At 42.3% G+C, this 18,829-nt stretch overlaps 1 protein-coding gene across 4 annotated transcripts in view; it reads right to left on the bottom strand.

Moving 5' to 3' along the window:
• LOC101019904 (MOB-like protein phocein) overlaps positions 1-18,829 on the bottom strand; it is a 56,879-nt gene that overhangs the window by 14,556 nt on the left and 23,494 nt on the right. For all 4 annotated transcript variants that reach the window (XM_031651442.1, XM_003907764.5, XM_009182685.3 and 1 more), the window contains 2 exons: positions 15,301-15,363; positions 2,022-2,122 (listed from right to left, as the gene is read on the bottom strand). In XM_031651442.1, the coding sequence (XP_031507302.1) occupies positions 2,022-2,122; positions 15,301-15,363 (164 nt within the window). The remainder of the gene's footprint in view (positions 1-2,021; positions 2,123-15,300; positions 15,364-18,829) is intronic.

Below are 18,829 nucleotides of genomic sequence, written 5' to 3'. Positions count from 1 at the left end.
GCATTTAGATATGTAAAAAAGTTAGAAATAGTCAAGTACTTTGTCTAAAAATCAGCAAAGGGTACAAAGCAGTCTTAGCATCCTGAAATCGCTGAACTGTTATGACACGACATAATGTCTTGGCCATATCTAAAGAAGCATGCAGCATCAAAAAGTAAGTATTTTTTAAAAGTGCCTTGTCTTCAAGTTGAGGCACACAACACAGGAAACATGGTCAAATTTATTCAGGAAAAGTCATATTTCTACTCTACTTATCTAAAAATCAACTTACAAATAATAAGCCCCAATGAACACATACTGCACTCTCTATATTTATTAATAATCTGTCAACTCATCCCAGCTCCCATTTGCACTGGAAAATTTATAATTTCCAGAAACACCTAGTAACTTCAGAATATATCTACTTCTAAAGTTATCTCCACCTATCCACTAGTTATCAATTTTTTCATTCAAAGGGTATTACAAAAAGTACCAAAACTCCTTACTTCAGGATTACAGTTAATCTCTATTTACCAAAGACAAGACTGGAAGTTTGCAATAATTTACAGGTAACTTATCAGATACCAAGCCTAGACTAGGAACTAGAAGTAATCCTCCACAAAAACATAAAGTGGCCAAGTGCAGTGGCTCATGCCTGTATAATCCCAGTGCTCTGGCAGGCCGAGATGGGAGGATCACTTGAGCCCAGGATTTCAGGACCAGCTCGGACAACACAGTGAGACTCCATCTCTACAGAAACAAAGGGGGGAAAAAAAAAGACAAGTCGGGCGCGGTGGCTCACGCATGTAATACCAGCACTTTGGGAGGCCGAGGCAGGCGGATCATGAAGTTAGGAGTTCGAGACCAGCCTGGCCAACATAGTGAAACCCCATCTCTACTAAAAATACAAAAATTAGCCGGGCACAGTGGCACGTGCCTGTAGTCCCAGCTACTCAGGAGGCTGAGGCAGGAGAATCACTTGAACCCGGGAGGCAGAGGTTGTGGTGAGCAGGGATTGTACCACTGCACTCCAGCTTGGGTGACGGAGTGAGACTCTGTCTCAAAAAAAAAAAAAGACAATAGATGACACGAAGTTATGCATAAATGGGGAAATGGCAATACCGTATTAGTGGTTAAGAGATACAATTAAGGAAAACCATGAAATAAGATAATAAAACCCAGGCTGGCATGGTGGTAATCCCAGCACTGTGGGAGGCCAAGGTGGGCAGATTGCTTAAGCCCCAGAGTTTGAGACCAGCCTAGGCAACATGGTGAAACCCTGTCTCTACAAAAAATACAAAAAACTAGACATGCTTAGTGGCATTCACTAGTAGTAGTCCCAGCTACTCAGGAGGCTGAGATAGGAGGATTGCTTCAGTATGGGAGACAGAGGCTGCAACGTGCCAAGATTGCACCACTGCACTCCAGCCTAGGCAACAGATCAAGACCCTGTTTTTTTTTAAAAAAAAAAAAAAAGGTGGGGATAATAAGGCCCAAATCAATAAATGTAGAAAGGGTGGCTCAATACTTTGGGAGGATAAGGTAGGAAGATTGCTTGAATCCAGGAGATTGAGACTAGCCTGGGCAACATAATGAGATCCTGTCTCTACAAAAAACTAAAAACATTAGTGAGGCATGCTGGCACACGCCTGTAGTCCCAGCTACTCTGGAAGCTGACGTAGGAGGATCACTTGAGCCTGGGAGGTAGAGGCACAGTAAGCAGTGACTGCACCACTGCACTCTAACATGGGCAACAGAGTGAGACTCCATCTCAAAAAAAAAGAAGAGAGGTGCAGAGGCAGGTCCAAGTTATCAGCTCTGAAACCACCTTTCAAAACGAGTGACTCTGTAGCATACTTTGATCTGGAAACAACCAGTGAAGAAAGCTGAGAACCTTGTGACACTGAAAATGCCAAAGCTTTAAAATTTGGCTTCTTAGTCTGCAGTTACATAGTAAATTTTACGATTCATAATTATCATTAATATGAAAGTTAGTTTCGTGAGAGGAACTATTAGTATTTTGATGTAACATAAGGACCTACCTTAAATGTTCATACTTCCACACACCTTCATCTTGGCCTTCAGGTGGTTCAAGAATTTTGTCAATATTGGAGCAATCTGCTCTTATGTTCTGTTGAATATACTAAAAACAAAGAAGTTCTTATGGTTAATTAAATTATACCACCTGGTAAATCTTATATTAAGTACATATAATTTTTGAATACGTAACTGCTCTTGTGCTTCAACTTGGGTTATACACTAAATAGGAAACCAAGTATAGAATCATAATCAGTAACTCAGAAAAAAGTAGGTTACCCTTACTTATTTACTTACTTATCCTTCAATTCAACTTCATTTGTATAGAATCTACTACATAAATGCAGATATTGTATTTGTCAGGACTGTAACTGGGATCAAAATTGCAAACTGTAATTTTTTTTTTTTTCTTTTTTTTTTTGAGACAGGGTCTCACTGCATCACCCAGGCTGGAGTACAGTGGCGCAATCTCAGATCACTGCAATATCCACCTCCTGGGCTCAAGCAATCCTCCCAACTCAGCCTCCTGAGGAACTGGAACTACAGGCACACACCATCACGCTGAGCTCACTTTTCTGTATTTTGTAGATACAGGATTTCGCCATAGGCAATGTAAATATAACTATGGTACATATTGTGATTCCGTTTATACGAAGTGTCTAGACTAAGAAAATCTATTGAGACAGAAAATAGATTTGTACCGGCGTAGGGCTTGAGGGCAGAGAGGAAGGCAGAGGAGACCAAAGATGGCTGCTAATGGGGATGAGTTTTCCTTTAAGAAAGGATAAAAATGTTCTAAAAGGCCAGGCATGGGGGCTCATGCTTGTAAGGCCAGCACTTTGGGAGGCCAAGGCGGGCAGATCACGAGGTCAGGAAATCAAGACCATCCTGGCTAACATGGTGAAACCCTACCTCTACTAAAAATACAAAAAAAATTTAGCAGGGCATGGTGGTACACACCTGTAGTCTCAGCTGCTCCGGAGGCTGAGGCAAGAGAATCGCTTCAACCCGGGAGGCGGAGGTTGCAGTGAACCGAGATCGCGCCACTGCACTCCAGCCTGGGCAACAAAGCGAGACTCCGTCTCAAAAACAAAACAACAAAAAAAAGTTATAAAATTAGACTGTAGTGATGGCTGTGCAACCCCGTGAATATAATCACTCTAACTCTACAGGGATTTGTATGGTACGTTCATTAGACCCAATAAAAGTTGTTTTTTTGAGACGGAGTCTCTGCCTTCAGGTTGAGTGCAGTGGCCGGATCTCACTACTGCAAGCCTCGGGCCCCGGGTTCCCGCCATCTCCTGCCTCAGCCTCCCTAGAGTAGCTGGGGACTACAGGCTCTCACAACCGCCTCTCGCTAATTTTTTGTATTTTTAGTAGAGACGAGGTTTCACCGTGGTCTCGATCTCCTGACCTTGTGATCCGCCCGCCTCGGCCTCCCAAAGTGCTGGGATTACAGGCGTGAGCCACCGCGCCCGGCAAAAGTTGTTTTAAATAAGTTTTAAAAAAAGGCAAAGGAGGGTCACTTTCAATTTTTAAAATGTAATAACATAAAAATTTAAATTTCAGATCTCTGTAATGCTTTATGCAATCTTTTTGATATTCTAAAATCTGAATAGGTTAGAGTAAAAGGGTGGTTACAAAAACTAACTATAAGGCCTTCTTGAGCCAATCAATTTTGCCTACTTCAGACAATCTTTCTTAAATATCACTTGGGTACTCAAAAACTTTTTTTCCCAAACAAAAGGTCTCACATATTTAGTACTGAACCAGCCTACTGCAGAACATAGAAACCAAAAGAAAAACCATTGTTCCAATACAGCATGTCCAACTGTCCAGATGATGGTGACATTTTCAGCTTGATATGGTGACATGATAGTGATCTTGATACAATATTAAATATGTGTGCCATCTCATGTAAAAATTCCTTCTACACCCAGTTTGGTTTTTTTTCCAATGTCTCCTCTTAGAATTGTACCTGATTTTATTATTCAGTTTTCATCTGAATCCACTGGGGAATGCAACGATTTTGCTTTTGTTTCTTGGTTGGGAATCACTTCATTCTAAAAGTCTTGTGGGAAGGCATGGCAAAGCACAGAGTCATGCACACACACCACGATGACAGGGAAAGGGATCAAACACTTTTTTTTTTAGATGGAGTGTTGCTCTTGTTGCCCAGGCTGGAGTGCAATGGCTCGGCCTTGGCTCACCACAACCTCCGCCTCGCGGGTTCAAGCGATTCTCCTGCCTCAGTCTCCTGAGTAGCTGGGAATACAAGCACCCGCCACCACGCCTGGCTACTTTTTGTATTTTTTGTGGAGACGGGGTTCACCATGTTGGTAAGGCTGGTCTCGAACTCCTGACCTCAGCGGATCCACCCACCTCGGCCTCCCGAAGTGCTGGGATTACAGGCGTGAGCCACCGTCCCCAGCCTCAAACACGTTTTAATCACTCTTTAATTATTACTGAAACCACTCTCCCTGATATTTTTTATCTCATCCTAATGTTTCAAAGTTTTGATTCTCTCTCTCCTAGAGGAGATACAGGTAAATTGTATACCTTCTCCACAGGCCACCTCAAATTCCATGTCACAATTCTGTCCAAATCTCTCATTCCCCTAGTACACTCAAGCACTCCCTGATTATTCGAATCCTCACAGAACTCCATCCGATTTCCTGCCATATTTGTAATTTGTATACATTAGCAATCTGTCTATTCATTTTTGTCTTTCCTGTTCCCACTACACCTTCTATGGATAGAACTTTTTTTTGTTTTTGAGATAAGAGTCTCACTCTGTCACCCAGGCTGGAGTGTAGTGGTGCAATCTCAGCTCACTACAACCTCTGCCTTCCGGGTTCAAGTGATCCTATCGTCTCAGCCTTCAGAGTAGCCGGGATTATAGGCATGTGCCACCATGCCCAGCTAATTTTTGTATTTTTAGTAGAGACGGGGTTTCACCATGTTGGTCAGGCTGGTCTTGAAGTCCTGACCTCAAGTGATCCACCTGCCTCAGCCTCCCAAAGTGCTGGGATTACGGGCGTAAACCACCGCACCTAGCCTTCTATGGCTAGAACTCTTAGCAGCATTTATTTCACACTTAATAGCACAACTTACTAGCGCTTACTTTCACGTGTCTCCTTCATATAGCGAGTCCCTGAACACAGAGACTTTTATTTATTTATTTATTTATTTATTTATTTTTGAGATAGTTTCGTTCTGTCACCCAGGCTAGAGTGCAGTGGCGCTATCTTGGCTCACTGCAACCTCTGCCTCCTGGGTTCAAGCAATTCTTCTGCCTCAGCCTCCCAAGTAGCTGGGATTACAGGTGTGTGCCACAACACCTGGCTAATTCAAGACTGCTTAGGCTAATTCAACACCACCTAAGCTAGTTTTGAACTCCTGGGCTCAAGCAATTATTTCACCTCAGCCTCCCAAAGTAATGGGATTACAGGCATGAACCACTGGGCCCAGCCCAATTTTAATTATTTAACCATATATTTAGAAATTGACTTTACATATATAATTACTAAATTTTGTTATTAAGTGGAGTTACAAGCCTCAATCTTGAAGACATCTAGAATCGTTTTATTGATACCAATTTATGTAAAGCAAAAAAGAAATCCTTAACTTAGAAATAAAACAAAAATGTCATTTTGGCGAGTCACAATGGCTCACTCCTATAATTCCAGCACTTTGGGAGGCAGAGGCGGGCAGATCACCTGAGGTCAAGAGTTCAAGACCAGCCTGGCCAACATGGTGAAATCCCGTCTCTATTAAAAATACAAAACCTGGCTGGGCATGGTAGCACACACCTGTAATCCCAGCTACTGGGAGACTGAGGCAGGAAAATCACTTGACCCTGGGAGGTGGAGGTTGCTGTGAGCAGCAATCATACACTATTGCACTCCAACCTGGCAGTGAGACTCTATCTCAAAAAAAAGTCATTTTGTTTTCTACAATGAGTCCTCCACACTTTTATGCAATAGAGGCAACTATCATTTTTTTTTAAATGAGCTAAGAAGGCTGGATGAGGTGGCTCCCGCCTATAATTCTAGCATTTTGGGGGGCCAAGGCAGGTGTATCACAAGGTCAGGAGTTTGAGAGCAGCCTGGTCAATATGGTGAAACCCCATCTCTAATAAAAATACAAAAATTAGCCGGGCATGGTAGCACATGGAGGTTGAGGCAGGAGAATCGCTTGAACCCAGGAAGCAGAGGTTGCAGTGGGCTGAGATCATGCCACTGAACTCCAGCCTGGGCAACAGAGCAAGACTGTCTCAAAAAAAAAAAAAAAAAAAAAAAAAAACATACTTGAAGAAATAATGCTAAAAAGTTTCCAAGTTTGTAAAAAGATTTAAGCTTGCAAATTCAAGAAGCTGAGTAGGCTGGGAAAAAAAAGAGGAATAGGAAATTATTGTTTAATATGTATAGAATTTCAGTTGGGGAAGATAAATTTCTGGACACGGATGGTGGTGATGGTTGCACAATGGAAATGTACTTAATGCCACAGAACTGTACACTTTAAAAATAGCAAAAACGATAAATTTTATGTCTCATATATATTGCCACAATTAAAAAAAAAGCTGAGTGAACATCAAACAAGATAACCCCAAAGAAATCTACATCCAGACACATCATAATCAAATGGCTAAAACCCAAAGATAAGTCCAGGTGTGGTAGCTCAGATCTGTAATCCCAGCACTTTGGAAGACCAAGGTAGGAGGATCACTCAAGCCCAGGAATTAGAGATCAGCTTGGGCAACATAGTAAGACCACATGTCTACAAAATATAAAAATTAGCCAGGCATGGTGATGTATGCCTGTAGTACCAGCTACTTGAGAGGCTGAGTTGGAAGGATTGCTTGAGCCTAGGAAGTCCAGGCTGCAGTGAGCCATGATCATGCCACTGTACACCAGCCTGGAATAAGAGAGTGAAACCTTGTCTCAAAAAAATAAAGAAAAAAGAAAAAAGAAAACACCACTAAAGAAGACAGAAGAGGCCGGGCGCCGTGCCTGCCTGCAAATCCCAGCACTTTGGAGGCCGAGATGGGCTTTGGATCACGCAGGTCAGGAGATCGAGACCATCCTGGCTAACACGGGTGAAACCCCGCCCCTACTAAAAAATACAAAAAACTAGCCGGGCGAGGTGGCGGCTTCTGTAGTCCCAGCTACTCGGGAGGCTGAGGGGCCGGAGAATGGCGTGAACCCGAGGAGGAGCTTGCAGTGAGCTGGAGATCCGCCACTGCACTCCAGCCTGGGTGACAGAGCAAGACTCCGGGTCTCAAAAAAAAAAAAAAGAAGACAGAAGAATCTGAATGACGGCTTCTTTCTCATCAGAAACCATGGAAGCAAAATGGCAAAACATTTTTAAAGTGCTGAAAGACTTAGCAGGCTGAGGCAGGAGGACTGCTTGAGGCCAATAGTTCAAGACCAGCCTAGGCAACACAGCCAGACCACATCTCTACAAAAAAAAAAAAAAAAAAAAAATCAGTCAGGGGTGGTGTGCAACTGTAGTCATAGCTACTCAGAAAGCTGAGGTGACAGAATCTCTTAAGTTCAGCAGTTTAAGGCTGCAGTAAGCTATGATCATACCACTGCACTCCAACCTGGCAAAAGAGTGAGACACTGTCTTAAAAAAGATAAAAATAGAGTCCAGGCACGGTGACTCACACCTGTAATCCCAGCACTTTGGGAAGCCGAGGAGGGTGGATCACAAGGTCAGGAGTTCGAGACCAGCCTGGCCAAGAAGGTGAAACCTCGCCTCTACTAAAAATACAAAAATTAGCCAGGCACGGTGGCAGGTGCCTGTTATCCCAGCTACTCAGGAGGCTGACGGAGGAGAATCGCTTGAAACCAGGAGGCGGAAGTTACAGTGAGCCAAGATCATGCCACTGCACTCCAGCCTGGGAGACAGACTGAGACTCCATCTCAAAAAAAAAAAATATATATATATATATAAAAATGTAAATAAGGCCGGGAGGCCAGGTGGGGTGCCACATGCCTGTAATCACAGCAATTTGGGAGGCTGAGGCAGGCAGACCACAAGGTCAAGATATCAAGACCATTCTGGCCAACGTGGTGAAAACTTGTCCGTACTAAAAATACAGAACTTAGCTGGGTGTGATGGCAGGAGCCTGTAGTCCCAGCTACTCGGGAGGCAGAGGCAGGAGAATGGCTTGAATCTGGAGGTGGAGGTTGGAGTGAGACGAGATTGTGCCACTGCACTCCAGCCTGGGCGACAGAGCAAAACTATCTCAAAATAAATAAAATAAGTAAATAAACAAAAGGCCAGGCACAGTGGCTCACACCTATAATCCCCAAACTCTGGGAGGCTGAGGTGGATGGATCACTTGAGGTCAGGAGTTCAAGACCAGCCTGGCCAATATGGCAAAACCCAGTCTCTACTAAAAATAGAAAAATGAGGCGGGTGTGGTGGCATACACCTGTCGTCCCAGCTACTGAGGAGGCTGAGGCAGGAGAATCATTTGAACCCAGGAGGTGGAGGCTGCAGTGAGCCAAGATCACGCCACCATACTCCAGTCTAGGTGACAGAGCGAGACTCCGCCTCAAAATAAATACATAAATAAATGAATAATAAAAATGTGCTAAAAGGAAAGAGTTGCCAAGCCAGAATTCTATATCCAACAAAAATATTATTTAGAAATGAAGATCAGCTGGGCATGGTGGCTCACGTCTGTAATCCCAGTACTCTGTGGGGCTCAGGCAGGCAAGTCAAGAGTTCAAGACAAGCCTGGCCAACATGGTGAAACCCTGTCTATACTAAAAATACAAGAATTAGCTGGGGGTGGTGGCACACGCCTGTAATCCCAGCTACTCGAGAGGCTGAGGCAGGAGAACTGCTTGGACTCAGGAGGCTGAGGCAGGAGAATTGCTGAAAGTCAGTGAGCCCAGATCACGCCACAGCACTCTGGTCTGAGTGACAGAGCAAGACTGTCTCAAAAAAAAAAAAGAATTGCTAAAGGAAGTTCTTCAGACAGAAAATAATACAAAGAAAATTGGGAACATCAGGAGCAGGAGATATTATAAATATCTGGGTATAAACATAATAGACTGTTCTCATGACTTCTTTAAAATACATTTGACAGGTGAAAGCAAAAAGATTAACGATGGGGTTTTCAATGAATACTGATGTAATATATGGCAACTATAGTATAAAGGGAGAGGAAAAGGGGTGCATATGATAGTAAAGTTTCTACATTTCAATTAAAATGGTAGAACACTGATTTTAAGTAAACTGCGTAGAGTAACCATTTAGTAATCAAGTATATAAAGATGTCAAAGTTAGAATTAAAACAGAGTACTAAAAATGTTCAAATAACCCTTAAAAAGACAGAAAAGGGGAAACGGGAACAAACAAAAAGCCCAGAAGGAACTAAAAAGTAATAAAATGGTAGGTCTAAATCTAAATAATAGTAAACATTCAGCACATCAATGTTAAATGGTCGAATATACCAATTAAAAGAGAAAGTCTGTCAAAATGAACTAAGAAATATGACCCAACCATATGCTGTCTAGAAGAAACTTACTTCAAACATAATTATATAGGTAGGTCAAAAGGATGAAAAAAGAAATACCATACAAATATAAATCAAAAGAAAGTTAGCAGGAATGCAAAGGTGGTTCAACATTTAAAAAAAATAACAACAATGCAACATACTATATTAATATACAAAGGGAAAAAAACACACTATCATACCGATGCAGAAAAGATATCTGACAAAATCCAACATCTTTTCATGATAAAACCACTCAGAAAACTAGGTATAAAATGAAATTTCCTCAACATGATTAAGGGCATTCATGAAAAACTCACAGCTAACCTCAGACTCAATGGTGAAAAACTAAAAGCCCTTCCCTTAAAACCCAAATGAGACAAGGATGCTCACTTTCACCACCACTATTCAACACTGTACTAAAGTTCTAGCCAAAGCAACTAGACAAGATAAAGAAATAAAAGGCATCTCATTTGGAAAGGAAGTGGTAAAACTATCTCTATCCACAAATTACATGATCCTATATATACAAAATCCCGAAGAATCCACAAGGACGTTACTCTAAGTGCAAAACGATTCAGCAAAGTCATAGAATACAAGATGAATACACAAAAATCAGTTTCGTTTCTATATACCTGTAGAATCTAAAAAGGAAGAAAACAATTCCACTTACAATAGCACCTAAAAACTTTTAACTACCTAGAAATAGATTTAAATAAGGAGATTTTTTTTGCAGACTGAAAACTACAAAACATTGCTGCAATTAAAGAAGACCTAAATAAATGGAAAGACATCTTGTGTGCATGAGTAAGAAGGCTTAATATTGTTAAGATGTCAACGCTACCTAAAGCAATCTAGAGATACGAGACAATCTCTAGCTAAATTCCAACTGACACCCCTCTTTTTTTTGCAGATACAGAAAAGGTGATCCTCAAATTTATATGGAATTGCAAGGGTTTCTGAATAAACAAAAAAAAATCTTGAAAATAAAGAACAAATTTGGTCAGAGCATGGTGGCTCATGCCTGTAATCCCAGCCAAGGCAAGAGGATCACCTGAGCCCAAGAGTTCAAAACCAACTTGGGCAACACTGCAAGATTCTGTCTCTATTAAGAAAAATAAAATAAGGAATGAAGTTGGAGGATTCACACTTCTTGAGTTCAAAACTTACTACAAAGCTACAGTAATCAAACACTGTGTGATACTGGCATAAGGAGACTCATATAGACAAAAATAAATAAAGAAAGAACCCAGAAATAACGTGTCACATACACAGCGAAACGATTTCAACAAGGCTGCTGAGACCATTCAATAAAGAAAGGAAAAGCATTTAAACCATTTTTAAGTGGCATTAATTATATTCCCAATGTTGAGCAAAGAAAAACCCTGGGCCTAACAGCTTCACTAGTAAACATTTAAAGAAAATACCAAACATTTAAAGAAAAACTAATGCCAGGCGCGATGGCTCACACCTGTAATCCCAGCACTTTGGGAAGCCAAGGTGGGTAGATCACGAGGTCTGGAGTTCAAGACTGGCCTCGCCAAGATGGCGAAATCCCATCTCCAACTAAAACTACAAAAATTAACCAGGCGCAGTGGCGGGTGCCTGTAATCCCACCTACTCAGGAGGCTGAGGTAGGAGAATCGCTTGAATCCAGGTGGCAGAGGCTGTAGTGAGTTGAGGTCATGCCAATGCACTCCAGCCTGGCCTGGGCAACAGAGTGAGACTCTGTCTCACAAAAAAAAAAAAAAAAAAAAGAAAGAAAGAGAGAGAGAGAGAGAGAGAAAGAAAAAAGAAAAACTAGCACCACCTTCTCAAAATCTTCCAAAAAATTGAAAGGGGGGAATACTTTCTAACTCATTCCATGATGCCATCATTGTCCTAACACCAAAGCCAAACAAAGACACTATTAAAACTACAAACTGATATCCCTCATGAACACCAAAGCAAAATTCTCAATAAAATACCAGCAAATCAAATTCAGTGGCATATTAAAAGGTTTTTATACACCATGACCAAGTGGAATTTATTCCTGGAACACAAGAAATACAAAAATGGTTTAACATCCAAAAAAAAAAAAAAAATCAATCAATATATCACATTAACAGAATGAATGGGCCGAGCATGGTGGCTCAGGCCTGTAATCCCAACACTCTGAGAAGCCGAGGTGGGTAGATCACAAGGTCAGGAGTTCGAGACCAGCCTGGCCAACACAGTGAAACCCCATCTCTACTAAAAATACAAAATTAGCCAGGTGTGGTGGCACATGCCTGTAATCCCAGCTAGGAGGCTGAAGCAGGAGAGTCACTTGAACCCAGGAGGTGGAGGTTGCAGTGAGTGGAGGTCATGCCATTGCACTCCAGCCTGGGCAAAAAGAGCAAAACCCAAACTTAAAAAAAAAAAAAAAAAAAAAAAAACCCAGAATGAATGAAAAGGAAACACATGATGTTTTGGCCAGGCGTGGTGGCTCACACCTGTAATTCCAGCACTTTGGGAGGCTGAGGTTGGCGGATCATGAGGTCAAGAGATCAAGACCATCCTGGCCAACATGGTGAAACTCCATCTCTGCTAAAAACACAAAAATTGGCTGGGCGTAGTGGCGCGTGCCTGTAGACCCAGCTACTCAGGAGGCTGACGCAGGAGAATTGCTTGAACCTGGGAGGCAGAGGTTGCAGTGACCTGAGATCACACCACTGCACTGCAGCCTGGTGACAGAGTGAGACTGTCTCACAAAAAAAAAAAAGTTAAGAAAAAGAAACACATGATCATCTCAATAGGTGCAGCAAAACCATTTGACAAAATTTAACACCATTTTATGATCTAAAAAGCACTGAATGAACTACAAATAAAGGAAACAACTTCAATATAATAAAGACCATATATGAAAAATCCATGGTGAACATTATACTCAACAGTGAAAAACTAAAAGCTCTCCTCTAAGATCAGGAAGAAGACAAAGATGCCCTCTTTTACCACTTTTATTCAAAGTAGTACTGAAAGGTCTAGCCAGAGCAATTAGGCAAGAAAAAGAAAGAAAATAGATCTAGATTGGAGAAGTAAAATTATCTGTTTGCAGATGACATGGTCTCATATGTAGAAAACCCTAAAGATTTCACATCCAAAAACCTGCAAAAATAAATGAACAAATTCAACAAAGTAACAGGACACTTCCCCCTATTTTTAAAGAAATAACCATCTGTACATTTTTCTTCAAAATTTAACCAATTTCTAGGCATAGAGCTAGATCTAGGTTTATATTCCTTTATCTTCCACAAGGCCTAACTCATTGCTAGGTATATAGTGAGAACCCAATAAATATTTGCTGATTGAACAGCACTTTTTCTTTTTTTTTTTTGAGATAGGGTCTCACTCTGTCACCAGCCTGGAGTGCAGTGGCACAATCACAGCTCACCGTTAACCCTAACTCCTGGGCTCAAGCTATCCTCCCACCTCAGCCTCCTAAGTAGCTAGGACTACAGGTTCACACCACCTAGCCTAACGTTTTTCTTTTGTGCAGAGACAGGGTCTCACTATATTGTCCAGGCTGGTTTCAAACTCCCGGCCTCAAACTGATCCTCCCTCCTCGGCCTCCCAAAGTACTGAGATTACAGGTGTCAGCCACCACGCCTAGATGGGTGGTTTTTAATGCTCCAATAATTCAACTATATTTCTCTTTTATTTTCTTTTTTTTTTTTTTGAGACGGCGTCTCGCTCTGTCGCCCAGGCTGGAGTGCAGTGGCCGGATCTCAGCTCACTGCAAGCTCCACCTCCCGGGTTCACGCCATTCTCCGGCCTCAGCCTCCCGAGTAGCTGGGACTACAGGCGCCCGCCACCTCGCCCGGCTAGTTTTTTGTATTTTTTAGTAGAGACGGGGTTTCACCGTGTTAGCCAGGATGGTCTCGATTTCCTGACCTCGTGATCCGCCCGTCTCGGCCTCCCAAAGTGCTGGGATTACAGGCTTGAGCCACCGCGCCCGGTCTCTTTTATTTTCTAAGATCTTCAAATAACATAATAAATCCAAATAGCTATCTACTTGTTTTTTTTTTTTTTTTTTTTGAGACAAAGAGTCTTGCTCTGCCCCCCCAGTCTGGAGTGCAGTGGCGTGATCTCGGCTCACTGCAAGCTCCGCTGCCTGGGTTCACACCATTCTCCTGCCTCAGCCTCCTGAGTAGCTGGGACTACACATGCCCAGCTAATTTTTTTGTATTTTCAGTAGAGACGGGGTTTCACCATACTAGCCAGAACGGTCTCGATCTCCTGACCTTGTGATCTGCCCACCTCGGCCTCCCAAAGTGCTGGGATTACAGGCATGAGCCACGACACCCAGCCAGCTATCTACTTTTATTATCTGGCTATCAAAATGAAGCCAAACAGCCTCGATTTATGGTATATTTTCCCTTTAAAAATGTTATCATCAGCCAGGGCAACATGGTGAAACCCCTTCTCTACAAAAAAGTTAGCCAGAAGTGGCAGTACGCACCTATAGTCCCAGCTTTACTAAAACACAAAAAATTAGACAGGCATGGTAGCACGCGCCTGTAGTCCCAGCTACTTGAAAGGCTGAGGCAGAAGAATCAGCTGAGTCCAGGAAGTTGAGGCCACAGTGTGCCATGCTCGAGCCACTGCACTCCAGTCTAGGCAACAGAGTGAGACCCCATCTCAAAAAAAAAAAAAAAAAAAAAAAAGACAAGTGCAGTGATTCACACTTGCAATCCCAGCACTTTCGGAGGCCATGAGGTCATGGGGGGTGGACTGCTTGAGCCCAGGAGTTCAAGGTGGGCAACATGGCAAAACCCTGTCTCTACTAAAAATTCAAAACAAAAAAAATTTAACCGATGCCTAATCCAATACACTAGTATGCTCCAATGTATATTTTTTTATTTGCCCCTTAATGAAATTGTATTTTGTTTTTCGAGACAGAGTCCCGCTGTTGGCCAGGCTGGGGTGCAGTGGCACAATCTCGGCTCACTGCAGCCTCCACCTCTTGGTTTCAAGCCATTCTCCTGCCTCAGCCTCCCAAGTAGCTGGGACTACAGGCGCGTGCTACCATGCCTGTCTAATTTTTTGTGTTTTTAGTAAAGATGGGGTTTCACCATGTTAGCCAGGATGGTCTCGATCTCCTGACCTGGTGATCCGCCCGCCTCGGCCTCCCAAAGTGCTGGGATTACAGCTGTGAGTCACCGCACCTGGGCTATTTTTATTTTTTTTTAAGAGACAAGATCTTACTCTGTCACCCAGATTGAAGTACAGTGGCACAATCATAGCTCATTAGACCCTTGAAGTAGGATCAAGTAATCCCTCCACCTCAGACTCCCTAGCTACTGGCACTAAAGGTGTGCACCACCATGCCTGGCTAATTTATCTTTTTGTAGAAACAGGGTCTTGCTATGTCACGCTGGTCTTGAACTCCTGGCCTCAAGTGATTGGCCTCCCACCTCGGCCTCCCAAAGTGCTGGCAGCCACAGTGCCCAGTTTAATATGCCATCTTAAAACAAAATGAGGGTTGACTAAACTTTTAAATAGGCATTCCATTAATTCAGTGGAATCTTGTCTATGCTAAAAGATGTAAGAATACTTAACTATATCAAAGAGGTAAAATGCTTAGGTTATTGGAGTTGTAAAAGGAACTATTTTTTTTTTGTTTTATTTTGTGAAAGAGCACGCTTTATTGGGAAGCACACTGCTGCACACTGACCAACAAAGGCCACCCAATGGGCACTTACACATTGTACTCCAAAAGACACAGGGTGAAAAGAAACTATTTTTATTACCTGTTGAACAGCTAGTGTACTGTCCATTTCATCAAAGGATTCATCAGGCCAATTATAGAAATCCTACAAAAATAAATTCACAGTTAAAGCACATACAAAATACTATTATGATTAACATCAATTCTTAATAAAGATCCAAAGCTCACACTGGAGGGGAAGAAAAACCTTTTGCAATGTAATTACCAGTGAAATAAGGAAATAAATTTTATTCAATTTTTCTTTTTCAGGGACAGTGTCTCACTCTGTAGCCCATGCTGGTGTGCAGTGGCACAATCATAGCTCACTACAGCCTCAAACTCCTGGGTGTAAGCAATCATCCCACCTCAACCTCTCACCTTAGCTGCCCTATTCTTAGGATTATAGTCCTGACCCACTGTGCCTGGCTGTTTGGTTTTTAAATGAATATCAAGATTTTATTTAAATGAACTACAAATTATGTTTTTTCCAATCACAAATTCCTCAAATATAGCTCCCATAAACCTTTAATGTATTACTTAATTGGGGAGGTAAGTCTGTCTATCACTTTTTTGTTTATGATGGTTAAATATCTCTCAGAAAGTTACAATGAAAAAAGAAATCTCCAGACACCAAAAAGTAAATCAGATTTTTACCAAAAGAGAACAGCTAGCATTAGTAACTAATTTATTGCTCCGTAAGTATTATTATTATGATGATGAGATGGGAGTCTCGCTCTGTCACCAGGCTGGAGTGCAGTCGTGCAATCTCAGCTCACTGCAACCTCTGCCTCCCGGGTTCAAGTGATTCTCCTGCCTCAGCCTCCCAAGTAGCTGGGACTACAGGTGCGCACCACCACGTCCAGCTAATTTTTGTATTTTTTGTAGAGACAGGGTTTCACTATGTTGGCCAGGATGGTCTTGATCTCTTGACCTTGCGATCCGCCCACCTCGGCCTCCCAAAGTGCTGGGATTACAGGCCTGAGCCACCATGTCCGATGCATAAGTATTATTTTAAGAAGAAATTATAAATTATTCTTCTCACTCCAAATAGAGTTTTAAATTTCTAAATCAAAATATGGGCACCATTAAAAAGTAATCATGAGGCCGGGCATGGTGGCTTACACCACTAATTCTAGCACTTTGGGAGGCTGAGGCGGAAGGATCACTTGAGGTCAGGAGTTCGAGACCAGCCTGGCCAACATGATGAAACCCATCTCTACTAAAAATACAAAAAATAGCCGGGCATGGGGGTGTGTGCCTGTAATCCCAACTACTCAGGAGGCTGAGGCAGGAGAACTGCTTGAACCAGGGAGGCGGAAGTTGTGGTCAATCAAGATCACACCACTGCACTCCAGCCTGGGTGACAGAGTGAGACTCCATCTCAAAAAAAAAAAAAAAGGCAATCACCCATGGGTACAAAAAAATAGAAAGGATGAATAAGCCCTAGTACTTGCTAGCACAACAGGGTGACTATAGTAAAAAACAATTTAATTGCACATTTAAAAAAAGCTAAAAGAACCTAATTTTTTGCAACATAAAGGACAAATGCTTATGGTGATGGATACTCCATTTACCCCCCCCATGTGATTTTTTTTTTTTTTTTGGAGACTGTCGCCCAGGCTGGAGTGCAGTGGCCAGATCTCAGCTCACTGCAAGCTCCGCCTCCCGGGTTTAGCCATTCTCCTGCCTCAGCCTCCCAAGTAGCTGGGACTACAGACGCCCGCCACCTCGCCCGGCTAGTTTTTTGTATTTTTTAGTAGAGACGGGGTTTCACTGTGTTAGCCAGGATGGTCTCGATCTCCTGATCTCGTGATCCGCCCGTCTTGGCCTCCCAAAGTGCTGGGATTACAGGCTTGAGCCACCGCGCCCGGCCTGATGTGATTATTATACATTGCATGCTTGTATCAAAATAGCTCATGTAACCTATAAATATACACACCCACAAAAATTTTAAAAAGAGAAGTAAACATCCAAATAAACCAGCCTTCTATAAAAGGGAATATTTTTATTTCTTCTTCTTTTTTTTTTAAGAGACAAGGTCTCGCTTTGTTGGCCAGTTTAGTCTCAAACTCCTGATCACAATCAATCCTCTAGCTTCAGCCTCCCAAAGTGCTGGGATTAAAAGCATGAGCCACCATGCCCGGCCTAAGGGGGATATTTTTATAGAGCATCTTGCCCTGGTTCTGGAACTATCTGTAGATAATACAGTTAACAGACATTCCCCTAAGTGATTAAGAACCTTTCCATTTGACTGATTTTTCAGCAAACTTTACCTATGCAACCTCAGTAGGTAGCACAATGCCTGACACATAGTTGGAGCTCAAATGTCTCTGAGGTAAAACTTGGTGGGGAGGGGGTAAGAGTAAACCAATAATCTATAAACCTGTATATAAACCTGTAAAAGCAATAAAGAAAGATTAAGTCTCCAAAACCTTGAGCAAAAAAATCAAATTGGAAGAAAATACAGTGTATATAAAATGAATAAAAGTTTAGGCCAGGTGTGGTGGCTCACGCCTGTAATCTCAGCACTTTGGGAGGCTGAGGTGGGCAGATCATGAGGTCAGCAGATCAAGACCATCCTGGCTAACATGGTGAAACCTCGTCTCTACGAAAAAATACAAAAAATTAGCCAGGCGTGGTGGTGGGCCCGAACCCAGGAAGTGGAGCTTGCAGTGAGCCGAGAGTGCAGCACTGCACTCCAGCCTGGGAGACAGAGCAAGACTCCATCTCAAAGAAAAAGGTTTAAGTGCAAGGCATACTTATTGATATAATGCGTATACAGTAAAAGTATACAGAAAAGGAATGATAGGGTAGAAGACAGAGAATGTCTTCCATAAGGATTCAACTATAATAGCAACATCCTTGTTCAGACGGTAGATAATGAGGATACCTTTCTAAGTGTCTTAAACATTTCATCTTTTTTTAAATAGCTGGCCTATCTGTATGAAAATGAACTAATTTTATTAAAGGAAGATACCAGGAAATAAAACAATCTTCTGGAAATGGTTCCAGGATTCCTTTCCTTAGACATTGTCTAAATACTAAAGAGCAGTTTTAAAATTTTTCCTATATGATCTACACTAAATTTCTTTTTTCTTTTTTTTTTTTTTTGAGATGGAGTCTTGCTCTGTCCCCCTGGCTGGAGTGCAGTGGCGCGATCTCGGCTCACTGCAACCTCTGCCTCCCGGGATCAAGCCATTCTCCTGCCTCAGCCTCCTGAGTAGCTGGGACTACAGGCGCCCGCCACCACGCCCGGCTAGTTTTTTTTGTATTTTTAGTAGAGACGGGTTTTCACCGTGTTAGCCAGGATGGTCTCGATCTCCTGACCTTGTGATCCGCAAGCCTCGGCCTCCCAAAGTGCTGGGATTACAGGCGTGAGCCACCGCACCCGGCCGATCTACACTAAATTTCTACCAATACTCTATTCTTTCCTTTTCAAAAAAAACTAAGAAAGTTTACAGAATATTGTTTTTAAAATATTAGAAAACACATGTAGTTATACAGTTGGCCCTCCATATCTGCAGGTTTCATCTGCAGATTCAATCAACCAGGAATTGAAAATGTTTCAGGGG

The sequence above is a fragment of the Papio anubis genome, chromosome 10 (assembly GCF_008728515.1).
Source record: "Papio anubis isolate 15944 chromosome 10, Panubis1.0, whole genome shotgun sequence".
Classification (NCBI taxonomy): Eukaryota; Metazoa; Chordata; class Mammalia; order Primates; family Cercopithecidae; genus Papio; species Papio anubis.
The sequence above is the reverse complement of the archived record's forward strand: the minus strand, read 5'-3'. Positions and strand labels throughout refer to the sequence as shown.